Source organism: Carettochelys insculpta, chromosome 1, assembly GCF_033958435.1.
Source record: "Carettochelys insculpta isolate YL-2023 chromosome 1, ASM3395843v1, whole genome shotgun sequence".
NCBI classification, from domain to species: Eukaryota; Metazoa; Chordata; order Testudines; family Carettochelyidae; genus Carettochelys; species Carettochelys insculpta.
Window position 1 is genome coordinate 174,847,554 of NC_134137.1, and position 25,696 is coordinate 174,873,249.

The 25,696-nt window shown below is 42.7% G+C and overlaps 1 protein-coding gene across 1 annotated transcript in view; it reads left to right on the forward strand.

Moving 5' to 3' along the window:
- Positions 1–25,696, forward strand: part of DSCAM (DS cell adhesion molecule) — a 550,602-nt gene that overhangs the window by 316,691 nt on the left and 208,215 nt on the right. Inside the window, exons 9-10 of the mRNA XM_074983419.1 lie at positions 4,005–4,124; positions 9,606–9,779. Coding sequence (XP_074839520.1) covers positions 4,005–4,124; positions 9,606–9,779 — 294 coding nt within the window. The remainder of the gene's footprint in view (positions 1–4,004; positions 4,125–9,605; positions 9,780–25,696) is intronic.

Consider the following 25,696-nt stretch of genomic DNA (forward strand, 5'->3'; position numbering starts at 1 on the left):
TTAGAAAAGGAACTTATAAAATGATGATCTGCTCTCAGTAACATTCGTCCTACATGTACGAACTGTTCCTGCAATGGGTGGGACTATTTACATATGTCACTAAACTGCCTATACTGGAAAATTCAGATCATTGGTACAGCGCTGTCTCTGCTTTGCTTCCATTGTTCTGTACCTTTTACAGGAACTGTCTCCTAACATGGTTTTCTATCTGGCACTGAAACAACAACAGAATTTCTGCATATTGCACACACAAGTAGTCTGTACATTTCTGTTTTCCAAATATGTGGTGGTCAGTCAAGCACTGGAAAACATTGCCTAGGGAGGCTGTGGAGTCTGCTTCGCTCAAAGTTGTTAAGAACAGCTTCGACAAAAATCTGTCAAGGATGGTATGTACATAATACTTAGTCCTGCCTCACTCCAGCTGCGTCTACACGTGCACGCTACTTCGAAGTAGCGGCAGTAACTTCGAAATAGCGCCCGTCACGTCTACACGTGTTGGGCGCTATTTCGAAGTTGAAATCGACGTTAGGCGGTGAGACGTCGAAGTCGCTAACCCCATGAGGGGATGGGAATAGCGCCCTACTTCGACGTTCAACATCGAAGTAGGGACGTGTAGACGATCCGCGTCCCGCAACATCGAAATAGCGGGGTCCTCCATGGCGGCCATCAGCTGGGGGGTTGAGAGATACTCTCTCTCCAGCCCTTGCGGGGCTCTGTGGTCACCGTGGGCAGCAGCCCTTAGCCCAGGGCTTCTGGCTGCTGCTGCTGCAGCTGGGGGTCCGTGCTGCATATACAGGGTCTGCAACTAGTTGTTGGCTCTGTGTATCTTGCACTGTTTAATGAAAGTGTGTCTGGGAGGGGCCCTTTAAGGGAGCGACTTGCTGTTGAGTCCGCCCCGTGACCCTGTCTGCAGCTGTGCCTGGCTCCCTTATTTCGATGTGTGCTACTTTGGCGTGTAGACGTTCCCTCGCTGCGCCTATTTCGATGTTGGGCTGAGCAACGTCGAAGTTGAACATCGACGTTGCCAGCCCTGGAGGACGTGTAGACGTTATTCATCGAAATAGCCTATTTCGATGTCGCAACATCGAAATAAGCTATTTCGAAGTTGGGTGCACGTGTAGACGTAGCCTCCAAGGGCCTGGAGTCAATGACCTATTGAGGTCCTTTCCAGTATTACATTTCTGTGATTATGGCCCTGATTCAAAGCCCATTTATATCAACTGAAAGACTCCCATTGACTCAAGTAGACTTTTAGATGAGACCCTATGGCTGTGTCTATGCTGGAGAGTTCTGTCGACAGGACTCAGGGAGCATCTACACTCATAAAGCCTTCTGTCGATAGAGTCTCGACAGAACTGTGCTTTTGCCTCGACAGAGTTATCCCTGTACTGTCAACAGAAGTGCAATGTAGACACATCTGTTGCCAGAGTGGCTTCCCGTTGCCGGGCAGCCCTGTTTGCAGAGCTGCCATTCAGCTTTCTGTCACAAGAGGGCAGTCTCAGAGAGGTAGCCGAGTCAGTGTGTATCTTCAAAAACAACAAGAAGTCCTGTGGCACCTTATAGACTAACAAATATTTTGGAGCATAAGCTTTCGTGGGCAAAGACCTGCTTTGTCAGATGTATGAGTGGGGGGGCGGGTTCGGAGGAGAATTTAAAGAGGGAGCTTCACTAGAGGGGAGGGCCAGAGCTGACAAGGTCTATTCATTCAGGGTGGATGTGGCCCACTATCAGCAGTTAAAGTGGAGTTGTGGACATCAAGAAAGGAGAAATCAAGTCAGTTCATCGGGGGGATGTGGCCCATTATCTGTTGCTAATGTGGAAGTGTGACCATCAAGAGCGAAGAAACTGCTTTTGTAATGGGCCAGCCACTCCCAGTCTCTGTTCAATCCTGCATAGGAACTGCAGTGCAGTCTGGTAGTTCCCTGTTGAAAGAACAAGGTGTGCAGCAGCAATCTGTCGACAGACGTTCTGTTGAGATTTCTCTGTGGACAGTAACTTCTGCTGACAAATGTTTTTAGCGAAGACACAGCATGTACACCTCAGGCCTTCTTTTGTTTCGATATGTGGTTCCCAAAGTTTTTGGCACCATGGCCCCCGCTTTGAGTTTTGAGAACCCCACATGCCCCCCACCTCTTCTTTACCATCATCCAACTCCCCTGTTAATCAAAAATTCAATCTGTAATTCAAAATAAACACAAACGCTTGACATAAAAATTTTATTTAAAATTTAGAGTAAACACAAATAGTTTATCTTGGCCTCTTGCAGGTGCCTGGTGCAGCCCCAGCTGCCTGTGCCCTGTTCCAGCCACCAGAGCTTCCTGTGCCAGTCGCCCACACACCTGCCTGAGCCCTGCACTACCCGAGCCACCCGCCTGAGCCCCACACTGCTGGGGCCAGCCACCTGCCAAATGCCGGGGCCAGTCACTTGACCGCTTACCAGCCGCAAGGACCAGCTGCCTGCCCGCTGATCCACTGCCCAAGACCTGCAGGCCAGCTGCCTGAGCCCCGTGCTGCCGGGGCCAGCTGCCTGGCCAGCCATGTGAGCCCCGCACTATTAGGGCAAGCCACCTGCCTGAGCCACAAGCCAGCTGCCCAAGCCACCCGCCTGAGCCCCACACTGCCAGGGCCAGCCACCCTCCCACCCAGCTGCCCAAGCCCTGCACTGCCAGGGCCAACTGCCGGAGCTGCGCGAGCCTCCCGCCCAAGCCCTGTGAGCCACCCGCCCGAGACCCTCCCCTCCCCCAAAGCCAGGCACCCCCAGCCCCGCACTTAACTCTATCCTGCTCCTTCTTCCTCTCTTCCTCAACCCACACTCACTCACCTTGGCAGGAGGCAGCTAGCTCCCCATGGGTCTTTGCTGGCTGTCTGCTTTTTATAGTGGCTGCACCATGGGCTGAGAGCAAGAAGCAAAGTCTGGCTCTTTCTTGGGGCGGAGAATGAAGTGGGGGGTGGGTTGCCTCATTTCCCGCCCCCCTGGAATTTCTTCACAGCCCCTCTAGGGGGCATGTCCCCCAGCTTGGGAAAGCATGGTTTAGAACATTTGGCTCAGAGCACTTCAAACTGGTTGTTAACTTTGATTTTCAACTTTTGATGAATTTGCAGTTTTAACCGACCCTTAATGTTTAGAGTGGCACTTCATGGTCACCTCTTAGTGCCAATACTGTCACAAGCAGCTGATCTCCTGTATTGTGTATAATTACTAGCACATTCTGGCCAGTTACTTTAAATCAAGAGAATTAGAGAACTCTGACACACATATCTACCCCAGATAACTCAGGGTGTATTTCTTTCATTTGAACATAACCTCAGAGAAGTATGTATCAGCCAAAAATATCACTTGTTTATAAAACGACAGGCACTGTTATAATTAATAGTTTAAACCACATCTTTTTAAAGTAAAGATATCTTTCTGAGAAGTAGATGGCATTAATATTTTATCATATTACTTTCTTGAATGATATTTAGGTCTGTTTTTCTGCTTTATTTTGTTTGATTTCCTTTTTTTCCTAAAATTTACCAGCATACGTAATTATTTGGATGCTAAAGGACAGCAGAGTGTTTTTCTAAATTTTGATTTGTGCGTTTTTGGAACCTTGTTCTACTTCCGTGTTCCACAGCTAGCAGTCCTGTGTTGAGTGTGAGCATATGTCACCCTGTCAGCCTGAGTCTAAGGCTGATCACATCAGACAGCAAATGGAGTTTAGTATGCAACCTTTTTCCCCCACCTTTAACTTCTCAAGCCATGTGGCAAACTGTTTCTTTCACTTTCACTGGCAAAAACATCTTTAAATTAGTGCAAATTAAAATTTCTAAAACGCAAGGGTAAAAAAGTTTAGCTACTGATTTTGAATACTGAAAATGTATCTTTTTAGTTTTGCTTTGTGGGACATTTTGTGCCCAGTTCTCATTTCTATTTCCACTGAAATTCCTAAGGTTGACCAGTAATTTTCTGAACTGCCTGTTCAGTTACATGATTTGCCAATGATTCCTTGTTTTTCCATCAGTTCCTCCTAGATTTGTGGTTCAACCAAGTGATCAAGATGGTATTTATGGTAAAGCTGTAATCCTCAATTGTTCTGCAGAAGGCTATCCTGTACCCACCATTGTCTGGAAGTACTCGAAAGGTATGACCTCTTTCTTAATCATTTGGATCCATAGTCTGGTATTCATGTTTTCGTTTCATAGCACGTTACTCCATGTAATTAATTAGGACTAGTCATGGAATAATACTGAATATGTGTTAACGGTGTCACAGTCAAGCCTCCAAATAGTTAGAGTAAGAAATACTACAGGTTGAGCCTCTCTAATGTGGACTTCTCTTGTCCAGCAAACTCCGTAATCTGTCTGGATGACCACTTATCATGGGTGTGGCCAAGTTTCCATGTTCCCATAAAGTTCGTTTACAGCCAGCAGTCCTGGCTCTCAGTGTTCTGTGCTATTATTTAGCTGTAAGTTACCCCCAAGTGTCTTCTAAGAGCCCAGTAAGTAGTGGAAGTGTTGGTAACATGCTAGAAATTACTGACCTTTCATCGTCCAGCAAATTCTCTTGTCCAATAGCAGTCAGGACTCAAGGGTACCAAATAAGAGAGGTTCAACCTGTTCCAAGAGTTATATATTACATCTGCATGTATGCATATGCTATTCTTCTGTTGGCTTTTGGCTCTCTACATATTTTAGGTTCTTGAAACCTGAATAAAGTCTCAAGAAGAAGTGGGAGGTAACATAAATGTCGTTATGGTTGCTGTGACCTTCAAAACAAGGTTCATTGGTACTAATTGGTTTGATATCTTTTTGCTTTTAAAATCCATGATAACACAGCCAATCACATCTTTTCAGGAAAGAAGAAAGGTCAGATGTCATTAGTATAACCTAGTAATTCAGTATGCACTTCACATAATACTTTAACATTTTATTTTAATGTAACAGACCATTAAAAGTGGCCCCACTTGACCCCTGCTAACCACACGAATTTGACAGCTTTTTAATTAAAATACGCTGCCTGCTAGATTGTGTCTTTTAGCCAGTTACCTGTTAATGCTTACCTTGTGTCAAAGATGTGTTATTCAAGAAAACAGCTATGTGGTATACCTTAGTTAGATGTTAACCCTTTGCTGCTGCATAAAAGAGGATACCTTATCACAACAAGTTGCATATAGACAAAAAAACAATTGATTTCCAGCTAAAATTCCTTGCCGTTAGGGGTAACAGCTTAAGCAATACTACATATCATTTTCAGTTTAGTAACTCTGTTTTGCTTTATCAGTGGAAAAAAGTTAAGCGTATGGAAGAAAATATGGAATTCATTCTACAATCAGCTTTTAGACTTATTCAGCCCATGGCTTATAGTAATTAATGTTGATGGCTGTCAAGTCCATGTACGAAAAAACCCACTGAACAACATTTCCATGTGATTTGTCTGATAATGCCCCTTATTGCCTTCCAAAATTACATTGTCAATTTTTTGGAGCAAAGCCCTTGTGTGTGTGTGTGTGCTTATGGAACACCTAGCACTATGAGACCTAATCCTAGCCACTATGATCGTATAAACATGACGGCCATGTCTGCACTAGCACAAATCTTTGAAATGGGCATGCAAATTGCCATTTCAGCACTGAAATGCATATTCAGCACCTCATTAGCATGCTGCCGGCCACGGTTCTTCGAAATTGCCACATTTCGCTCCCACGCAGCTCGTTCAGACCAGGGTCCTTTTCAAAAAGACCCTGCCAACTTTGAAATCCCCTTATTCCTATCTGCTCATAATGATAATGATAAATCTGCTGATAGGAATAAGGGGATTTTGAAGTTGGCGGTGTCCTTTTGAAAAACAACCCTGTCTGGGCAAGCAGCATGGGAGCAAAATGCAACAATTTTGAAGAGCTGCGGCCGGCGGCATGCTAATGAGGCGCTGAATATGCATTTCAGCACCTCATTAGTAATCTTTGAAATGGCCATTTGCATAGCCATTTCGAAGTTTTATTTAAGTGTAGATGTAGCCAAAATTTTGAGGAGTAAAGGGACTTTGAAGATGCCCAAGCGCTTTGAAGTACTGGCAGGTTAGCCGCAGTTAGACACAAGTCGGCACTTCGAAGTTGCTGCGGGGGGGAATTTGGTTAATGAAGTACTGCATATGCAGTGCAGCGCTTCATTAATAAACTCCCAATACCCTACTTACCATCCTCCCTTCGAAGCAGGGAGGTAGTGTAGACACAGCCTTAAATGTAAGCTAAATTGATACTATCTGTGTTCTCTAAAATGTTCCCAAGGAATCTGTCAACACAGTATCAAAGGGTATGCCTATGCTGTGGTCAGGTGTGTGGTTACTGCACCCAAGCTGACTTAAAGCTGGCTAGTCACTGAAGCGGGGGAGCTTTGGCAGCAAAGGCTTCAGCATAGACTATACAAGCCTATATGGGACCCTGGTTGCTTATTCCCCTGGTTAGTCTACACTGAAGCAGATTGGAACACCAGCTAGCTACATTAAAGCCAGCTCACGTGTGTCTACATAAACACTAAGTGAAACTCTTTGGAGGAATGGTTTATATAAAAAAAAAAAAACAAAAACAAAACCCAAAGAGCGCTTTTTGGTGGACCAAAACTGTTCATGATTATGGGTTGAATTTTTGAAATCATTTCAGACAAAAAGAAAACCGAAAAAAATTGTTACACAAAGTCAAAATGTTTTTTTTTCAGCTCAGACACTGAAATGAAAATTAATTATTCTGTCTACATGCTGCAACCACAACTGCATTTGCCATGTAGACAGAACTTAAGTACCATAACATTGTCAATGGTAGTGCAAGATTCCCTTTAAATGCATTTCATTTCTGTTCAGTTGTAGGAGTATTTGTAGAACTGAAAGGGTAGTTTAGTTGTCATAACCAATTCTTGGTGAATTTTGTCAGGAGAGCATTTGTAGCACTAGAGCTGGACTGAATAGCCATCAATAATGAAGTGGGATTAGGGACACATCAATATTCAGTACAGGCCAAATTCAAGCAAATGATCTTGAGGTACTTATTTCTTATACCCTGAATCATCCAGTGTCCCCATTCCCATGGAAAAATTGCTTCAACTCCGTGATTTTGGGATTCAAAGTGAGACCTTTTCTCAGGATTGAGCAAGAACCTTGATGTTTAATGAGGATTCATGAGTCCGTGGATTACCGATGCACACTAACTCTGCTACTGAAGGGTAGTATGCTTCATTTGAGTAGGACTTGACCAGTGGAAGGGAGTTTTAGTAATCAGCTGTGAGGAAGAGAGGGAAAGAGCAGTCACAGAAGATACAATTTCAAAATAACTTTGCTGCATAGACATACCGGCTGTGTCTGCGCTGCCTTCCCTTTTGGAAGGGGTGTCTAATACAGCAGATTGAAAATGCTAATGAAGTGCTGATATGACTATTCAGTGCCTCATTTGCATAATGGCAGCCTCTTGCCATTTCAAAAGTGCTACTTTCAAAATTTAAAATAGCCATGTAGATGGGGTTCCTTCAAAAGGAAGCCCTGTTTTTGAAAGCACCCTTCTTCCTAAAACAAATTAGGGTGCTTTAAAAAACAGGGCTTCCTTTCAAAGGAAACCCATCTTCATGGCTATTTTACATGTCCAAAGCAGCACTGTTATGCATATGAGATGCTGAATATTCATATCAGTGCCTCATTAACATTTTCTATCTGCTGCCTTTACATACCCCTTCTGAAAGGGAAGGGTAGTGTAGACACAGCCACCTTATTATTCCAGCAAATATTTGTATGTCACAAGATGTGGCAGAGTGCACCCTGCTTCTGGTCCCGCCTCCAGGAAGTGTAATGGCCCAAGCCCTTCTACATCTGTCCTCCTTTTTAACTTGTGAAAGGAAGCATATGGACCCATCTAGAGAAATAATTCAGTTCTGTCCGACTGGCCGCCATGCCTGCCAACTTGTAAGACAGATCTGAATTCTGTATTTTATGCTAGTTGTTAAATTGAGCCATGTATGCATCTTATGACAGTTTCCATATTTGCTCCATGAGGGGCATGCACAGTTTGGGTTTTCTTTTTGTTTTTAAAAGTTTAACAGCTTCATTCACACCTTATGAAATTCTTTGCAGCTCTGTCTGAGAAAATTAACAGACTAAAATCCTTTAAAATGCATTTTGCATTTTAATTTGGTTTCACTGCTTCTATCTGTGCCAATGACTGACTTTTGCATTCCCATCTACGTATTTGCAGCTATGAAGATTTATCTTTAGATGGTTGTTTCAGTCCAAAAATTATTATTAAGCTGGCTTCAGTTTGCATAACTGACCGTGGTAATAGAATGTTTGGTATCAGTTATTAGTCATCCCAGTACATTACGGTACTCAGTGTACTCTAGTCTGTCCAAGTGCATATAAAAATCACCCATCCCTGTAGTACTGAGCAGCCATGAGAACATTTGGAAACATAACGGTTGTCCAAAAGCGTCATAATCCCCTTTTTGCTTGTTTTTCCGTCAAGGAATGCTCTGTCTGAGCCAGAGTGGGATTCCACTGCTGTCCTCCATTTACATGCACACCTCCACACCAGGTTGCCCAGAAGCTACAATTTGGGAAATAACAAGTGGACTACAGCACAAGTGGAGGGACTCAAACTAAGCTTGAGTGGGGCATGAGTGCAAATTTGGCCTCGTGTGGGCCCTGTGAGAATATATAACATTAGAAGGGATACCACCCACTAGCAAATCATAAATACATCTGCAATAAAGTGAATTTGCTGGACACGTGCAGATGGGTATTGTACAATATCGTAAATCTAACCTTGGGAAGTGAGGGGTTCTTAAGGTGATGAATATCAGCACCAACTCTGTCTCAGCATTCCCTGATATTATAGGTCATTGAGCTAAATTCATCCCTGCTGAGCTCCCTTGTCTGTAGTGCAGTTACTCCAGAGGGGGATTTGCACCAATGCCTCATTTCACTGTTGATAGAAAAGTGAGCAGTGCATGTTTTAAGTGAGTAGTGCACCAGCTGCAGTTAGAGGCATTCATACTTCAGTTTGAATGCTGTCCCAGGAACAGTGACTCAGCCACTGGGTGATCAAACTGTCAGTTGTAGGAGGAAATATCCTATAATGTGCTCGTCCACATGTTACCATGAGGCTGGTGAACAAGGTCCTTAAACTCTCATGAGCATTCCATATTTACTACAGCTACCATTCCTCATCATGATAAGGGATCCATTTGGTATATGCATAAGAAATTCAGACTTCTGTGGCTGTTCAGCTGTAATTCTGAATAATTTATCAGCCACTAAATGTACAACAAATGTAGCTTTTTACCCAGGAGGTCTCTGCAAATCTTTCTCTCTCTTATTCCTTTTTTTCCCTTCTGCCTCCTCCTCCTCCCACCTTGTAGTGAATTGTAACTGTTATTGATAAGAGAGGACTCTCTGTTTTCCCACTGAATAACTAGTTTTGGCAAAAGGTATTCAGCTTGTTCCACAGATGGTTATAATTCCAGAAATCAGTGTTTCATTTTAATTGAATTTTGCCTATAGTAATAGGCAGCTGCTGTTGGTGCCATTTAAATAAATTCTTCTTTCCCTACCTATTCCCTCCTTATTAATCTTTTGGCTTCCACTGCAGGTGCCGGGGTCCCCCAGTTCCAGCCCATTGCCTTGAATGGCCGTATCCAGCTTCTCACAAATGGCTCCCTGTTAATTAAACATGTGCTGGAGGAAGACAGTGGATACTACCTCTGCAAGGTCAGCAATGATGTGGGAGCGGACGTCAGCAAGTCCATGTACCTCACGGTTAAAAGTAAGAACTAAAAACATTTTTTATGATCCAAAACTGAGCTACAAAGATTTCACTGTTACCCCCTGTTGCTGATCAAATGTTTTTTTTTATACGATATTGAAATTCAGTTGCATATTCTTGTAACTGGAATGTCATCACAGGTGGGTAATATTTATTTGGGAGGGTTAAAAATGGATGAAAAAGCAGAGGGTTGATGCTATTTATAGTTTAATAGTAGTGAGAGCATTATTTGGATAAGGAGAAGAAATGAATAATGAAGGAGCAATACTTTGACCATCTGCTAACAAACCCCAAGATCAGCTGAGAACGAGGATGGAAAATTCCTGGACTTATTCTCAAGGTACCATCAACTGCTGTTATCATATTGTTGTTAGCCGACCACCGGTCGATTGTTTTTGGAAAATCTGTACATATTTAATTCTTCAGAAGATTTAGTCAAAGCCTGATCTGAGATATATGAGGAGCGTAAACATCTTTTCCTTACTGTATGGGCAAGAGGGACCAATAGATATGTCACAATTTTTAACATTTGCATTTGTTCTGTGTTCGTACAGCTCCCAATGCAATGGCTCCTAGGACCACAACTGGGGCTCTTTAGTGCTATAATAATAGAAACAACAAATAAATGTAGGTGTAATGTAAACACCAGTGAGAGCAGGAGTGACACATGGGGGGAATATGAGAGGTCATACACAATTCCCATAGCACGTTCCTGCTGCGCACTCACTGTCAGCACTGCACTGCTTCCGGTGAGGGTGGGGGCAGTACCGCGCCTCCCTCAGAGAGACTCAGCCCTAGAGCAGCATGGGTCAGAGCAAGCTCGTGCTGATCTTGGGCCATGCTGCCCTGGGGGAGGGGCAGGACCCCTCTGCCTTGCCTCTTTCTCTGGCAGCAATGAGCTGCATCCAGTGAACCTGAGGGTGGTCCTGCCCCTCTCCCTGAGCAGTGCAGCCCGACAGCAGCACTAACTTGCTCTCGCTCACGCTGCACACCCCGTCCGTAGCCCCATGATGTCATGAGACCTCCTCTTCACCCTCCTCCTGGCCCTTGCCAAGGTGGCCCTGTACAAAGCCAGGAGGAGGGTATGGCACCAGGTGTAGGGGGAAGGTGCTCTGTGGCTGTCAGGCCTATTTATGCTCCTGCCTTTTCTCACATATCTGGGCAGAGTTCCTCTGAGCAGTGCCCACTGGCTCCCCAGGCAGCTTCACCAAGGCACTGGGCTGTGTCTGGGGATCTCTGCTCAGTGTCACCATCTGGTTCCCTGGTTTTACACCTGTGACCTACCTGCACCCCAGCCTCTAGTTTCTCGTTTGTTGTCCCCTGCAATCAGTTGGTTCGTGGGTCCAGCAGTCCCTCTCACTAGGCTGGGAGAAGGGACTTTGTAGCCAAATAGTGCTCTAGCGCTGTGCCACTCCAGGGGAGGGGTGGGACTGCTCCCACACTCACCAGAGGCGGTGCAACATTTCCAGAGGAAGAGGCAGGCGGGGAAGGAACAGGGACAGGAAGAACATGGAGCAGGAGTGGAACAAGAGCGGAGAGGGGGTTGAGGGGAGTTCTTCCTGCCCTTCCCAGGACTGGGAGGAGGGGGCATGTGTCTGGTGCCTCCCTCACCAGTTGCTGCAGTGTGAGAACATAGAGATGGTGATATTATCACATTGTCTGGAGTGGTGCGCAAGTAAGGAGGACAATCTCAGGTCAGACTGTCAAAAACCAGGGTAGGCAACTCAAAATGGTGGTATGTTCTATAAATAGATGTTACCAAACCAGTAACAAATGTGAACTCCTGGATCACAAGAACAGTCTTAGCATGGCACCACAGACAGTCCCCTTAGGCTCTCCAACTTATCCTACCTTGCCAACAGGTAGGACTTTATGTTGCTGGTTGCCAATATCACATCACAGTAGAGTATTCCCAACCTGGAAGGGTCTGTCACTTACACTATATCAATGGACTCTCTGTCTCACACCAAAGATAACAACAAGTTTCTCCAGTAAGCTGATTAAAGGTATATTAACTAACAAAAAGAAATGAAATCATTGAGAGATTAAAACACGTAAAATGCATTAACAGGTGAGTCTAAAATTTGTAAACCCAATATTATAGAAGATATGTCGCAATCTGCTTATCTCCAAAACTCTTTCAGAGTTACCCGGGATAACTCCGGGGATCTCTGTCGACTCACTCAGTATTTCGTCTCTGTTCAGAGATAAAGAATCTTTCCTAGCATCCATCTTTTATTTCTTCTTGACACAGAATGCTGACAGCTTCTGTACCCTCATGGGCCTTCCTTTGAATAGATAAATGAGAATTATGTAGCTAACATTCCATTAGCTTTTTCTCAAATACTGACCCCCTGTACACACTCCTCCATAACACGCCTGTGATGTGGGGTTATTTAATTACCGGGCATGTTATAAAGTAGAAGTAATGTAATAGCAATCTACAGTATAAAGACAGACTAAAACAATACAGGCAACCTCTCCTCTGATTTCTATTAGCATATGAGTGAATTAGTTTGAACACATAACTAACACTTAATGCTTCTTTGATATTCACGTACAAATGAACTGGCATATCGCTTTGGCTAGAGTTAGTTTATCGCTATCACAGGTCTGTTCCAGAGGAAGTCACAGTGTTGATACATTTCCTCACCATAGAGAGTTACAGGAAGTAGTGACAGACCAGCAGACACCATCCTGGGAACGTTCACTGTTGATTTATTAAAACAGCATGGATGGCGACCACCAGGAAGAGCATGCACTTTCTCGCCTGCTGTATTTCACAGAGTGATTAAATGGTTTGGACTCAGAGGGGTAGCTGAGTTAGTCTATATTTGCAAAAGCAACAGGTAGTCCTAAGGCACCTTATAGACTAACAGATATTTTGGAGCATAAGGTTTCATGGGCAAAGACCCGCTTCGTCTGGAACCCCCCCACTCAAGCATCTGAGGAAGCGGGTCTTTGCCCTTGAAAGATTATGGTCCAAAACATCTGTTAGTCTATACGGTGCCACAGGACTTCTTGTTGCTTTTAAATGCTTTGGAGGTTCTGAATGTCAATTGTTTTGACAAAGGGCTATCTTTGAAAGTAAAAAGGTATTCTCCCTGAAAGTAAGTGAGAATTCAAAATATTAATTCTTCATTCTATTTGTACTCTAGGATATACAGTTTTTGGAATAGCAAGACTTGCTGATGATTGTAAATGGATTGTGAAACCTAGTGTGAATCTCGTGACATCTCCTAGTAGTACCACCTCAAACATCTTCCACGCCCTAATTAGTCTTTTGCCAAAAGTGACACACTGATGGGTGTGAAGGAAAAGACCATTTTTTCCTGATCACTGCAGAAATGATCAGAGTAATGCAATATCCAAAAAATCCACCACCAACAATATGAGCAATTATGAATGGTTTTCATAAATCAGGTTTCAGCACCAGTTCCCCGGGCTCCTGTAATTGACCATTTTTTGGACCGGTTTTCAACTACATTCACACTGCGTTTCTGTAATATGCTAAAGAAAAGTGGCTTCTCTCTTGTTGGCAGCTATGCACAGTGCCTGTCTAATCACTGCATGCAGTTTCATGTGTGATAAAAGAGCATCCCTTATCAAATAAGAGCAGGAGTCTCCCTGGAGAGTTGGTTACTGTTTGAACCTAATGAGAACCCCTCGGGCTCCAAGATAGCAAACATGCACATACATGAACTCTCACTCATACATACTCACACACATACTGTTCCCAGCACATGATTTGTAAAGCAGCTCCAGCATATACAGTTGGTCTGTGGGTGTATGCTTATAGAAGAGACAGCCTTGGATTTAATCAAACATACATCAAGGGCAATCTGGTTTCTGGAGTGACATGCAGTTGTGAACCCAGGGTATGGCTGAATCTCCAGTTATGGTAGGGATTATTAGGGTTGAGATGTAATAAACTGCTGCCACTCAGAAAACCTCTAGGGTGACCATATTTGACCTTTCAAAAAAGAGGACACCCCTCAGAGGTAGTGTATCTGTATCAGTATCTACCAATTCACCTCATATTAATGTACTACCCATACTGTACTGCGTGAGTTGATAGATATTGATACAGGTACACTCCCTCTCAGAGATGTCCTCTTATTTTGTATGGTAACCCTACAAAGCAAGCAGTCCTGTAGCACTGTAAAGACTCACAAAGGTTCTTAGTGGGTAGTGAGGTTTCATGGATAAGACCCACTTCTTCAGATTCCTATGTCGTGTTCTTCAGACACATGCAGATTTCTATTTGTTTCTTGTTTTATTTTCCCTTGTGATTATTCCTACTGCCTTTCACACTCTGTCACACACTGGCTTCTGCGCTGTATTCCTCAGGGGTAGCCCTGCTATTAAATGAAAGCCTCAGATTTCCTCAGTGAAATTCACAATATTAGCCGTTAAATGATCCTGCGCAATGGTTTGCCCAGCTCCACTTGTTCACCCTGACTGCCTCCTCCTACTCAAAGCACAGAAATGTGCTACTGACAGTGATTGCTGGGTGACAGGCTTAGAAAGGAATAGCTTTTCAAAAATTCAAGAAGATTAACACAAATATTTTGCTACTTTTCTTCTTGGAAGATTACTGAGACAAATCGGCTTCTTTCCCTGCCCCACTTCCAGAGTTCTTGATCTCACATAACTTGAGAAAGAAATAAGTGGCTTAATGAATCAGTCTTTGAGATCTAGAAACCAGACTGCCATTCTGAAAGAGATCGAGCTCCTTTCCCCCATCCTTTTTAGCCTATCTCTTGAACAACTAGCAACACAGGTACACATATACCAACCATTGGAAATATGACCATGAATTAAAATAAATTTATGCACAGATTTTTTTCCATTTGTAATGAATGTTTCTGTATGCTCCATTTTCTCCTTTGTTTACCTTAACATTTCCAGAGAAGTCATCTGTATTAACTGGGATGGATCTCATCTTTCTGAAAGACTGGATTCTTCCCTCTTCTGGCATTTTAGTATTAATAGGCGAAGCAGTGTCCTATTTACAGTAGTTGTTAACATAAGTGTTTGTAACTGGGCAGCATCAATGTGTGAACCAATATACTTTCCTGATGTATTTTCTCTTCCTCATTTTTTCCTCAAATCAACAAACTTACTATGCAATTCACATAGGCCAAAAAGCAGCCTTGCTAGCCCCTGGTGGCAGTTCCAGATATGTGTTTGTATTATTTAGTGATCCAAATGGTCCTTGTTGAAAGATGATTCATCTCAGAGAATGTAACTAAAGCTGCATGACTGGTGGAGATTGTGTAAGGAACGAGAAGATGGGAAGAGAGAAAATAAGTGCCAAAGAATAGAGGCCCAAGTAGATTCAACCGATGAGGAGGAGAAAAAAAGCCTTCAAAGTGAACGTTGAATCACCAGCCAAAGGGCTAGAATGAGAATCATAAAAGCACAGTCTATGCTTAACAATTATTATTCATGTCTTTACCATTTCATAAACCCATCTGAAGATCAGCATTGAGTATGTCTGTCTTTCTACTGGGCTCAACACATGCAATTTTCAAAGTTCATATGCACCCAGATACATAAAATATGAAAAAACCCAATGAGAGATCCTTGAAATAAGGCATCCAGAATCAGACTTTTTCCAGTAGTGGGTGGGATTAGAGTATTCTAAATGAAATTATACCAAGGCTAATAATCCAATCAAGATGAGGAAAGAACTAAAATTAATTGAAGGTCTTAAGAGATGAGATGTTTATTTAAAATGGGCATCATTCAAAAACGATCTGCACAGATTGGTTCTTCTGAATACTGTCTCACTTTAATCCCAAATGAGAGAGCACATAACATGATAAAACAGTTTTGTAAGAATTTCTCCTAATGGGAGCCAGGCTTTGGTATAAAACATAGAAAGTAATCTGTGGCATGTTCCTATTCAAGTCATCATTTGGATTCAGCCATGGTTTTCCTGATCCTTCCTAAATCCATCTCTCATTTGCATGCCAGATTTAAGTCTGATGACATTTAATCTGAACACCAAAACCTTTCCAGGAAGTCCTGTCTACGCATAAAATCATTGCATTCACTTCCTCTCAGAAACGCTTTTTGACAATTTGCTTTATAAATTATTAATACATAAACCTAAAGCTGTACTCTTCAGCCAGACTCATGCATCCTTCTAGCATGAATTTATTAATTGCAGATAATACTTATCATGATGAGCTACCCTACTTTAAAAATTTCAGCTAAATGCTGCTAGAGAGAGTCTCAGATGGGTAGCAGTGATAGATCATAGCATAACAAATAACAGCCAGTTCTGTAGCACCTTAGAGACAAACAAATTTATTAGGTCATGGGCTTTCATGTGACAAGAGCTCAGAGCAGAGAAGAAAACAGCTTGCAATAGGCAGTGTTGTCCAGTGGCTTGGCACCAAGGTTGACGTTTTAGTTCCAACTCTGCCTCTGATCTGCTAGGTGACCTTGGGTAAGTTACTTCACCTGTGTCTGTTTTCCTTCCCACCCTATACTTGGTAAGTCTATTTAAATTACAAGCCCTTCACAGCACAGGTTACCTTTCTGTCTTTCACTGTGATTGTACCACACCTGGCACAGTGAGGCCCTGATCTCATTTGAAGGTTCTCGGTCCTAATGAAGTACAAACAAATGATGACAATAAAATGGAAAAACACAAAAAAGCAAAGGGTGGCTTATGTAAGGAAACTCTTGAGTCCCACGAAGCCATTTTTTCCACAGTTGAAAGGTAACTAAAATGGTGCAGAATTCATAGGAGAAAGACAAATGGAAAGCAATATATGCCTGTCCTCTTTTGTGCACCTTTCTCCTGGCATAATAATAACACACTTAAGTTTTCCTTTCCAAGTACGTATACACACCCTGGGTCACACGAAATGTCCATCTAGCCCAGTGTCCTGTTCTCAAACCATGGCTAATGCCAGGTACTTCAGAGAGAAGGAACAGACCAGTGCAATTATCCAGGGATCCATACCCTGCTGTCCTAGCCTAGATTTGGCAGCCAGAGACTAGGGGCATCCTGGAACACAGGGCGGCATCCCTAACCCTCTTGGCTAATATCCATTGATGGACCTGTCTTCCATTAATTTCTCTACTTTTGTGAATCCATTATAGCCTTGGCCTTCACAGCATCCCGTGGAAATAAGTTCCATAGGTGGATTGTACATTGTGTGAATAAATACTTCCTTGTGTTTGTTTTTAACCTGCTACCTGTTCATTTCATTCAGTGACCCTTGTTCCTGTAGTAAACCCAGTGCATTATAATGGAGGATTGAGTGGATTTACCTTAGCAAAGTAATGCCAACATATAACCCATTGGCTACGTCTACACCAGCCAAAAACTTCAAAATTGCTATGCAAATGGCCATTTTGAAGTTTACTAATGAAGCGCTGAAATACATATTAGCGCCTCATTAGCATGCGAGTGGCCGCGGCACGTCAAAATTGATGCGGTCCACCGCCGCACAGCTCATCCAGATGGGGCTCCTTTTCGAAAGGACCCCAGCTACTTCGAAGTCCCCTTATTCCTATCTACTCATAGGAATGAGGGGACTTCGAAGTAGGTGGGGTCCTTTCGAAAAGGAGCCCTGTGTGGATGAGCCGCGCGGCAGCGAGCTGCGTCAATTTCGAAGTGCTGCAGCCACCCACATGCTAATGAGGCGCTAATATGTATTTCAGTGCTTCATTAGTAAACTTCGAAATGGCCATTTGCGTGGCCATTTCGAAGTTTTTGGCTGGTGTAGACACGGCCATTGTGTGCTGTAAAGGAAGATAAAAATGACCATCTGTAGCATTGTGGTGGGGTCAGGCCAGAGGGTCCCAGAGTGTGAGAAAGGCAACCCAAAAGGGAAAAAGACCCACTAAATACCTTTCAAAACTCTCCACAGGTGGAAGGTGGGGAGGGAGTCAGAGGATGGGCAGAGAGACGGAGTAGGAGAGGAGAAGAGAACAAGGCAGACCAGCTTTGGGCTAGGAACTGCAGAGGAGGGAGTCCCAGGAGCAGTGGCTGGGTTCTCTGCCACAGAGACCTGTTGCAACCCCCAGCCCCTGGGGGAAGAGAAGCAAAAGATTGAAGAGACTGAGCTGAACAGAGGTCTAGGTAAGAGAAGCCCTTGCCACACATGTTCAAAAATTTACTGTAGGCAGAAAGATTATCTCATTTTGCGACGTTCATTGTGAACAAGCCCAGCTGTTCTGACTGGTGTCTCTTCATCTGTCCTCACTCCATATTTTTCAGTTTTGTGATCAACAGTGTTTTCCATGACAAAAATGACACTCTCTTTGTACTCCTTGTGCTTTATTATTTCTCCTTAGCTGAATCTACATGAGCCAGCTACTTCGAAGTAGCCGTGCCAACTTCAAAATAGCGCCCGCCACGTCTACACGTGGCGAGCACTATTTCGAAGTTGAAATCGACGTAAGGCAGTGAGACGTCGAGGTCGCTATCCCCAACAGGAGATGGGAATAGTGCCCTACTTCGACGTTGAACGTCGAAATAAGGCACGTGTAGACGATCCGCGTCCCGCAACATCGAAATAGCAGGGTTCTCCATGGCGGCCATCAGCTGAGGGGTTGAGAGACACTCTGCCCAGCCCCTGCAGGGCTCTGTGGTTGCCGTGTGCAGCAGCCCTTAGCCCAGGGCTTTTGGCTGCTGCTGCTGCTGCTGCTGGGGGTCTATGGTACTTCCACGGGGTGTGTGGGCTTGTGGCTCTGCAGACCACGTGCTGTGCAGGCTGTGTGTGTCTGGGAGGGACCCTTTAAGGGAGCAGCTTGCTGTTGCCCGGGAAGTGCTAGTCCACCCTGTGATCCTGTCTGCAGCTGTTCCTGGCACCCTTATTTCGATGTGGGCCGCTTTGGTGTGTAGACGCTCCCCTGCAGCGCCTACTTCGATGTACTGCTGCCCAACGTCGACGTTGAACGTTGACGGCACCAGCCCTGGAGGACATGTAGACGCTATTCATCGAAATAGCTTATTTCAATGTAGCATAGCCTTGTAGACGTAGCTCTTCTGTGTTCTGTCATTTTGAATCAAAGTTTCAAATTTCTTCCAATTGCAATTGCTTTAGGCAGGGAGGGCTGAATTTCTAGCCAATGCAAAAGTGAAACCCCGTAGTCCAATGACCAGGTACATTAGGGTTGCCTGATATCCCGCAATGTGCAGGACAGTTCCAAATTCCCTTGACAAGTTCTGCATCCTGCATTTGTGCAAAAATGTCCCGCTGGACATTTTTGTGTAAATGTGGGATGTGGTACCTGTCAAGGAAATTGCATCCTGCAGCTGAAGCTGCTGGCAGGGGCTTGGGCCCCAAATGACTGCCAGCTGCAGTGTCCTACCTGCCCTGATGCCTGGTGGGGGATCCCATGGTGCTGTAGGATCCCTTTGACCCCAGCCAGAGCTCCTGCTGTTGGAGCTGCCTGGAAGGGCTACACGCTGCAGCTGGTCCCCTGCCCCTGTGGTGTCCCTGCACTCCCCCGGGTGGGAAGCCTGCAGCTGGGGCTGCCAGCAGGGTGCTGTGCTGCTGCTAGCTATGGGGCCCCCTTCTCCCCATTTTTGGAAAACTTATGCAGGACAAGCAGCTATGCTGGGGATCCCACAGCTGGGGCTGCCTGTCCTGCAAAAGTTTTCCAAAAATCTGGTAACTCTAGGGTATATTGATGGGGGATGGACAAAGGAGACAGCTATCCCAGGGTCGTGGTGGTGCAAAAGGGCCTGTGGCTCCCAGCCAGTGCCACCATTACAGTAGCAATGGCAGCAGCCGGCCCTGGGTCCTTTTAATTGCTGCTGGAATCCTGAGTGGTGCAGAAGGGCTGGCTGGTAGAGGCTTAACCCCACTCTGCCTCTTCCACCCAAGGCCCCATCCTTTTGGGGGGCCAGAGTCAGAGCTGGCCCAGCAAGGCCTAGCCCACGGGTGGGGCCTGAAGTGCTACACTGTGAGCAGGCCCTGGCCAATGGGCTCTGGATGCTCCAGTCAATTGGAGCACAGGCCCCAGAAGGTGCAGGGCCCAAGGCAACTGCTTTGCTTACCTTGCCGTAAGGCCAGGCCTGGCCAGAGTTGGTTCCCCCACTTTGCCTATGGCCCAGAGAAGTCTTGACCACCTCTGTCAATGACTTAAACATCATATCAGAACAATGAAGTTAGCAATAGCACAAAATAATAAAAAAAGAATGCAGTTGAACTGAAAGTAGCACAAATACTGAAAAGAACCTTCTCCTTGAGATACCAAACCACCACACCTTTTTCTACTCCATCCTCCTGGCCAAAGGGATGGATGCTTCTTTGCTCACATATTAGGTGTAAACACACTATTGGGAGGCTCTGTTCTAATTTCAAGTAAAAATTAATGAATTATAATATAAACTATACTTTTATTTTTAATGCAATCTGGGGGAAGGTATAAAAAAGCTATGGTAAACTTTCAAAATGTGAAAATGTTCCCTAGACACAAGAATTCACTCTTGTTAGTATAACAGGTGTCTTTTTATCTTAATGAGGTCCTCCCACTATGAGAAATGAACAAGCTCTGAGTGCTGTTTGCTACCTCTTCAGACCATGAGCACAGCTTTGATTTAAGGACTTGCACTTTAATCACCCATCATGTGTCATTACCCCGACAGGCGGCAGCAGCCACAAGATACAAGCTCCAGTAAATTGCACTGAAAGTCGCTGAAGCGACCCTTTGTTGATTTTCTTTTACAGCTATTCAATGGCAGATCACCCATCATAACAGCACAATGCCTGTGGCAACAGAGTGAAATTAAATGTAAAGTATGTTCAAGGTAGCTGGTAGAGAGCTGGAATATCCATTTTTTTCTGTAGATGTGAATGCTTTTTAGTCTTCTCACTAATGCCAAGCCTGTGGCAATTGGCTGAAATGACTGCTATATCTTGTCAGATAATTGCTGGATGCGCTGCAGTACAAATATGAAAGTGCTTTCGTATGCAAATCATTACATTACTATCATTTTTTTAAAGCAGGGACTAGAAATCTGCTCTTTTTTTTTTAAAGAAAGAACCTTGTTGTAATTGGCCATGCTATAGCTGTGCCTTTTTCTTTCCCAGGAGACTAGATGCATCAGCAATGCCTCTAGCAGGAAGATGAAATGTAGAGATTCTCACCCTAAGGCATAGTGATAAAAATATTATAGGTCTGTATATGCTTATCTGGATAAATGGAAATCATACTCATCATCTCTTCTTGTAGACAGTTGTCTCTCCAAGCCCTGTGGTGTTTGCATAACAAAATTAAACATGACTCTAATTCTATTTTCAGAAGAGTTCTGCTGTCAGAGGTATCATCAGGGATGTAAAATGTTAAGGCACTGTTGCAGAGATTGGAGTAAAGTCATTACCATTTCCTCCTTCCAAATCCTTTGTTCACTGACTTTTCCAATGATGCCTGCAAAAACTAGCCAGTTTCTCCTGGGTAGACTGTTGGGCATGCTATAGTGTAGCCAATATTTTATTTCTTTATATTTACAAATGTAAGAATAATCATGATAGGTGCAATGTGCATAAAACTACAGATATTTTGATTATGTTCCTCTTTCCAGCCCTTGGTATGTTGCTTGTCCTATTAAAATGTAACTTGGCTTGGAGAGAGAACAGTGGCTCTGATCCTTCAATGAACACCCAGACAGAGCCCCACTGAAGGCAATGGAAAAAGTAATAGACAAATATTTCAATTTTTGCCATTGATATTCTGGTACTCCTGGTACGCTATTAAAAAGAGAAAAATATCCTTCATATTTACCTTTATCAATCTTATAAACCCTTTGTGATGGTGAGTGGAATTAAGGATAACTATTTAAAATTTAAGACACAAAAGAGCTAGTTAAAGGGGTAGTATTCCCAGCTCAGAGCAGTTTACCTGTCACAGCAATGCAATTCCTGGGGAAAGGAGAAAATTAATCCAATATATGTTACAGCTGGGTGGTTGATATATAGAGCACCTCTCTTTATTCTTTTCCTCTTTCTTTTCCCCATATTCAAGTTGAATTCATTTGTCATAGAAATGAAATTCTGGTGGTACTGGAATATAATAGAATATAAGGTAAGATGGTTAAGAGGCATATTTTAATCTTAGAAGGCTTCCATCTTACAGGAAGTGTCCTCACTTATTGTTCTTTCTTTCTTTCTTTCTAGAATAATTTGGTTTTAAATTCTCAGTTTAACTATTATATCAAGCCTGCATGTCAATTTCTGGAATAATACATTTCTAAACAGTCTTTTACGCAAATATGTACCAACAAGCTTAACAGAATGTCACTATTACTTGTTCTTGCTTATTGCACTAGTGATTCAAAGAAGCTGGAAGTCAGCATCAGAGAATGAGAGTAACTGAGGCTATGTCTACACTTCAGACTTATTTTGAGATGACAGTTGTTATTTTGAAATAACTTTGCTAACGTCTACACTACACATATGGGCTGCTTCTGTGCTAGCAAGTAGTTTCAAAAAAGTTTTTGAAAGAAGGGGGCTCTTTCAAAAGATTCCAGAGAGCAGCAACACACAGTAAGCATTCTTTCTAAAGTAAATCAAAAGAATGCGGTGTTGCTTTCAAAATCTCTCTCCCTTTCCTGTTTCAGGAAGAGTGCCTTCTTTTGAAAGCTCCTTTTGAATGAAAATGTGTGTAGATACTTTGCCCTTCTTTCGAAAGGGTAATCCTCATGGCACCTGATTTTTTGATCCCTGGCCCGTTCTTTCAAAAGAGTCGGGGCTGTGTGGATGCTGTCTTTCAAAAGAGCAGATCACTCTTTTGATCCGCTTTTTTGTGTATGGATGTGCTCTTTCAGAAGGGCTTCTTTCACAAGTTCTCTGTAGTGTTGACCTAGCCATGTCATTTCAAAATAAGTTTGGAATAGTGGGTACATTATTCCAAAATCAGTCACCTTCATTTCAGGAGGAACAGCGTCTATTTTGGAGTAGGCGCTATTAAGACATAGAATAGTGCTATTTCGAAATAAGCCATAATGCTGTCCAGTGGCACTAAATCAAAATAGTGCTGGGTCTGGAAATGCTATTCCAAAATAGTTGGGTGCTATTTCAAAATGCAGCTTATATGTAGCTGTGTTATTTTGAAATAGGATATTTTGAATAGGTGTTTTGAAATATCTGATCTTGAAATACCTCTGTAGTGTAGCCACAGGCTGAGGGATCTGAGGAGGTCTTTGGAGTATTTTACATGGAAGTACCTGGTATGGAAAAAACATGAATAAGTCATAAAACATGTAGACATATATAAGTTGCAAAGTAGGAAATATAGTATAAGTATGTACAGAAGTGTCATCTGGGGACTTCATGTCTGCTGTTTGTTTTCAAAAGAAATCCAAGAAAAGGTGAGATGCCCAGATACAAATTTCAGAAAAGAGTGATTTGAGTGTTTGCATTTTAGGTGAAAAACGTTGTGTACTTAAAGTCTTCAAAAATGTAGATACTTTCATCTAATGTTTTCCTCTCTGTTTACTTAAACCAATAAACCATGAAAGCTACAGAGAGGTTTTAAAGTCCTCTCAAAGTCAAAAGGTTAATGCAGACTTATATATGGAACTGTTAGCTATACCTCCAAAACTCTGTTAATACAATTTTGTGGTAATTTCATTTTTATTCAACATCTAATAGGAAGTATTGGCTACTGCACTTATTCAGACAACTTATCTGTGATCTGATTAGTTTACACACAGGTGAATAAGCTCTGTATATTACCATATAGACACGGCATACAGCTCTACTTTCCCCGCTATACATTCACCTTATTGGTGGCCAACCTGTATAGTACATAACACCAGATTCTCATTTTTTTCTCTTTTACCAAATCAGCCATGTTACCTAAATAATGTTTAAAAATATACATGCCAACTATAAATAGATTTTTTTTCTTTCACGATGAAGCAAATGCAAATTATTTTCTGTGTGTCTGTGTGTGTTGGTACCCCACATAATATATATTCCCTTTATAGGAAATATGCTTCTGATTCATCATCACTTATTTTTCTTAAAGCAGTGATACGTGGTACACTTCTAAAGAAACTGTAAAATGGATAGGCATATCAGGGGGAGTAGGCACATAAATCTGCCATAGACAAAAAGAATGTGCATTTGCTTCTCTGGCTGGCCCAGTCATCAGCCAGACAATGAAAATCTATTTACATATTAGATAAGTAAAGCTCTGAAGCTAACAAATGGGACAGAAACAGCTGTGCTATAAAGACAAGAAGTTAGAACCTTGTGTGATAAGCAATTGAGTCAAATTATTGTATTCATGTGACATTACCCAGAGTACAATTTGTATGTATGAACAGCTACGTGTGCCTTCAGTTCTCCATCCTGGAGCACGTTTTATACCGTTTTGCTGGTCTGCCCACATAGCCTCCAGCATGCAAATTTTTCCCAGTTTTCCTGCAAGAAAGCTACAGCCAGTCATCCTTGAGTTATACTGTGGAAAAACACCAGCAAATTCACGATTTCAGACTTTCCCTCAGAAATGCGCATCATGTACTGCTCAGCACTGTCCTGGGCCACACAAGCTCTTATAAAATTTGTCATTTTATTAATAGAAAATGATAGGCACAAATCATCTTATCTCAAATAGAGCTTCCCAAACATCCCAGACATGGTGACCAAGTGGTTAAGTCAATGGACTGCTAATCCATTTTGCTCTGCTCACTTGGGCAGGGGGCTGGACTTAATGATCTCCAATGGTCTCTTCCAGTCTCATGATTCTATGACTAGAGAAAATATAATAAACATAATAAATATAAATATAATAAAAATAATAAACAAGTTTATTAGGTACAGAAGGATTGGTTTTAAGATTATAGGTAATGAAATATAAAAGTCAGAAGTGGCTACAGAAAAATAAGTTAAATCACAACTAATGCCTAGCTCAGCAAGCTGGAGTGAACTCAAAGCAGAGGTCTCTTAGCAGTTTTACTGGCTGAATTCTTTGTCAGAACCCCACCTCCAGTCTAAGACTATTTTCATTGTTCTCCAGGTGTTGCGGTTGCCCTGGGTAAGGAGAAAGCAAGAACAGATTATTCAGGGTACCTCCTTTTTTCCTTTATAGTTCTTTCTCTTCTTCAAGAATAATCTCCAGCTAAGGTTCAGGAGACAGAATATCTGTGTAGATGGGAACCAAAGCTGTCTGTTTGTCAGGGTGGAAATTTTGACCTACATCCTCTTTCCTCTCAAAGAATGGCCACATAGGTATTTGTCCATTTCATTTTGTTGACATGTGGTTGGTATGGTGTCTAAATTCTTGTCCGTAAGGAACTGGTCCGTCCAGACTTGGAACACATTTAGTAATACCATACATGGGAATTCTGTAACTTTACATATAATATCACACATTTTACCAGGTTAATAATCATCGGCAGATTATGATTTTTCAAATGATACCTCACAAAGCATACTTTGTACATAATTTGTCATGGTCCTTGAAAAGAGTGAGTACAGAGATACAGATGAGCACATTACAATATGACTATATTAAAAATGTTCATCGAGTGAGGTGTTCTATAAACATCTCTGATACCCTGGTGATTAATACAATGGTAAAATTTACATATTGACATATTTACATATTATATACAGAATAATTGATACTCACTAATATTAGGCTTTGCAATCTGAGTTCAAAAAAAGGGGAAAACAGGTCTCTGTTGCAGAGAAGGGAATGTTGCAACTATCTCCTACATAAAGTAAGCGTGGTGCAGTTAAAACAACAGAAACCCCATTAACATACAGGAGAATGGGAAACTCAGAGGAGAGAAGAAAAGCATGAAACCATCTGTCTTCTTGAAACAAATTAATTGAACCTCAGAAGATATATGCAAGAAGAGAAATCGTCTTTGTCTTATGGCACTAGACAGACACAATGGAATGGAGATCTTGAAAACTGAGAAAGATGGA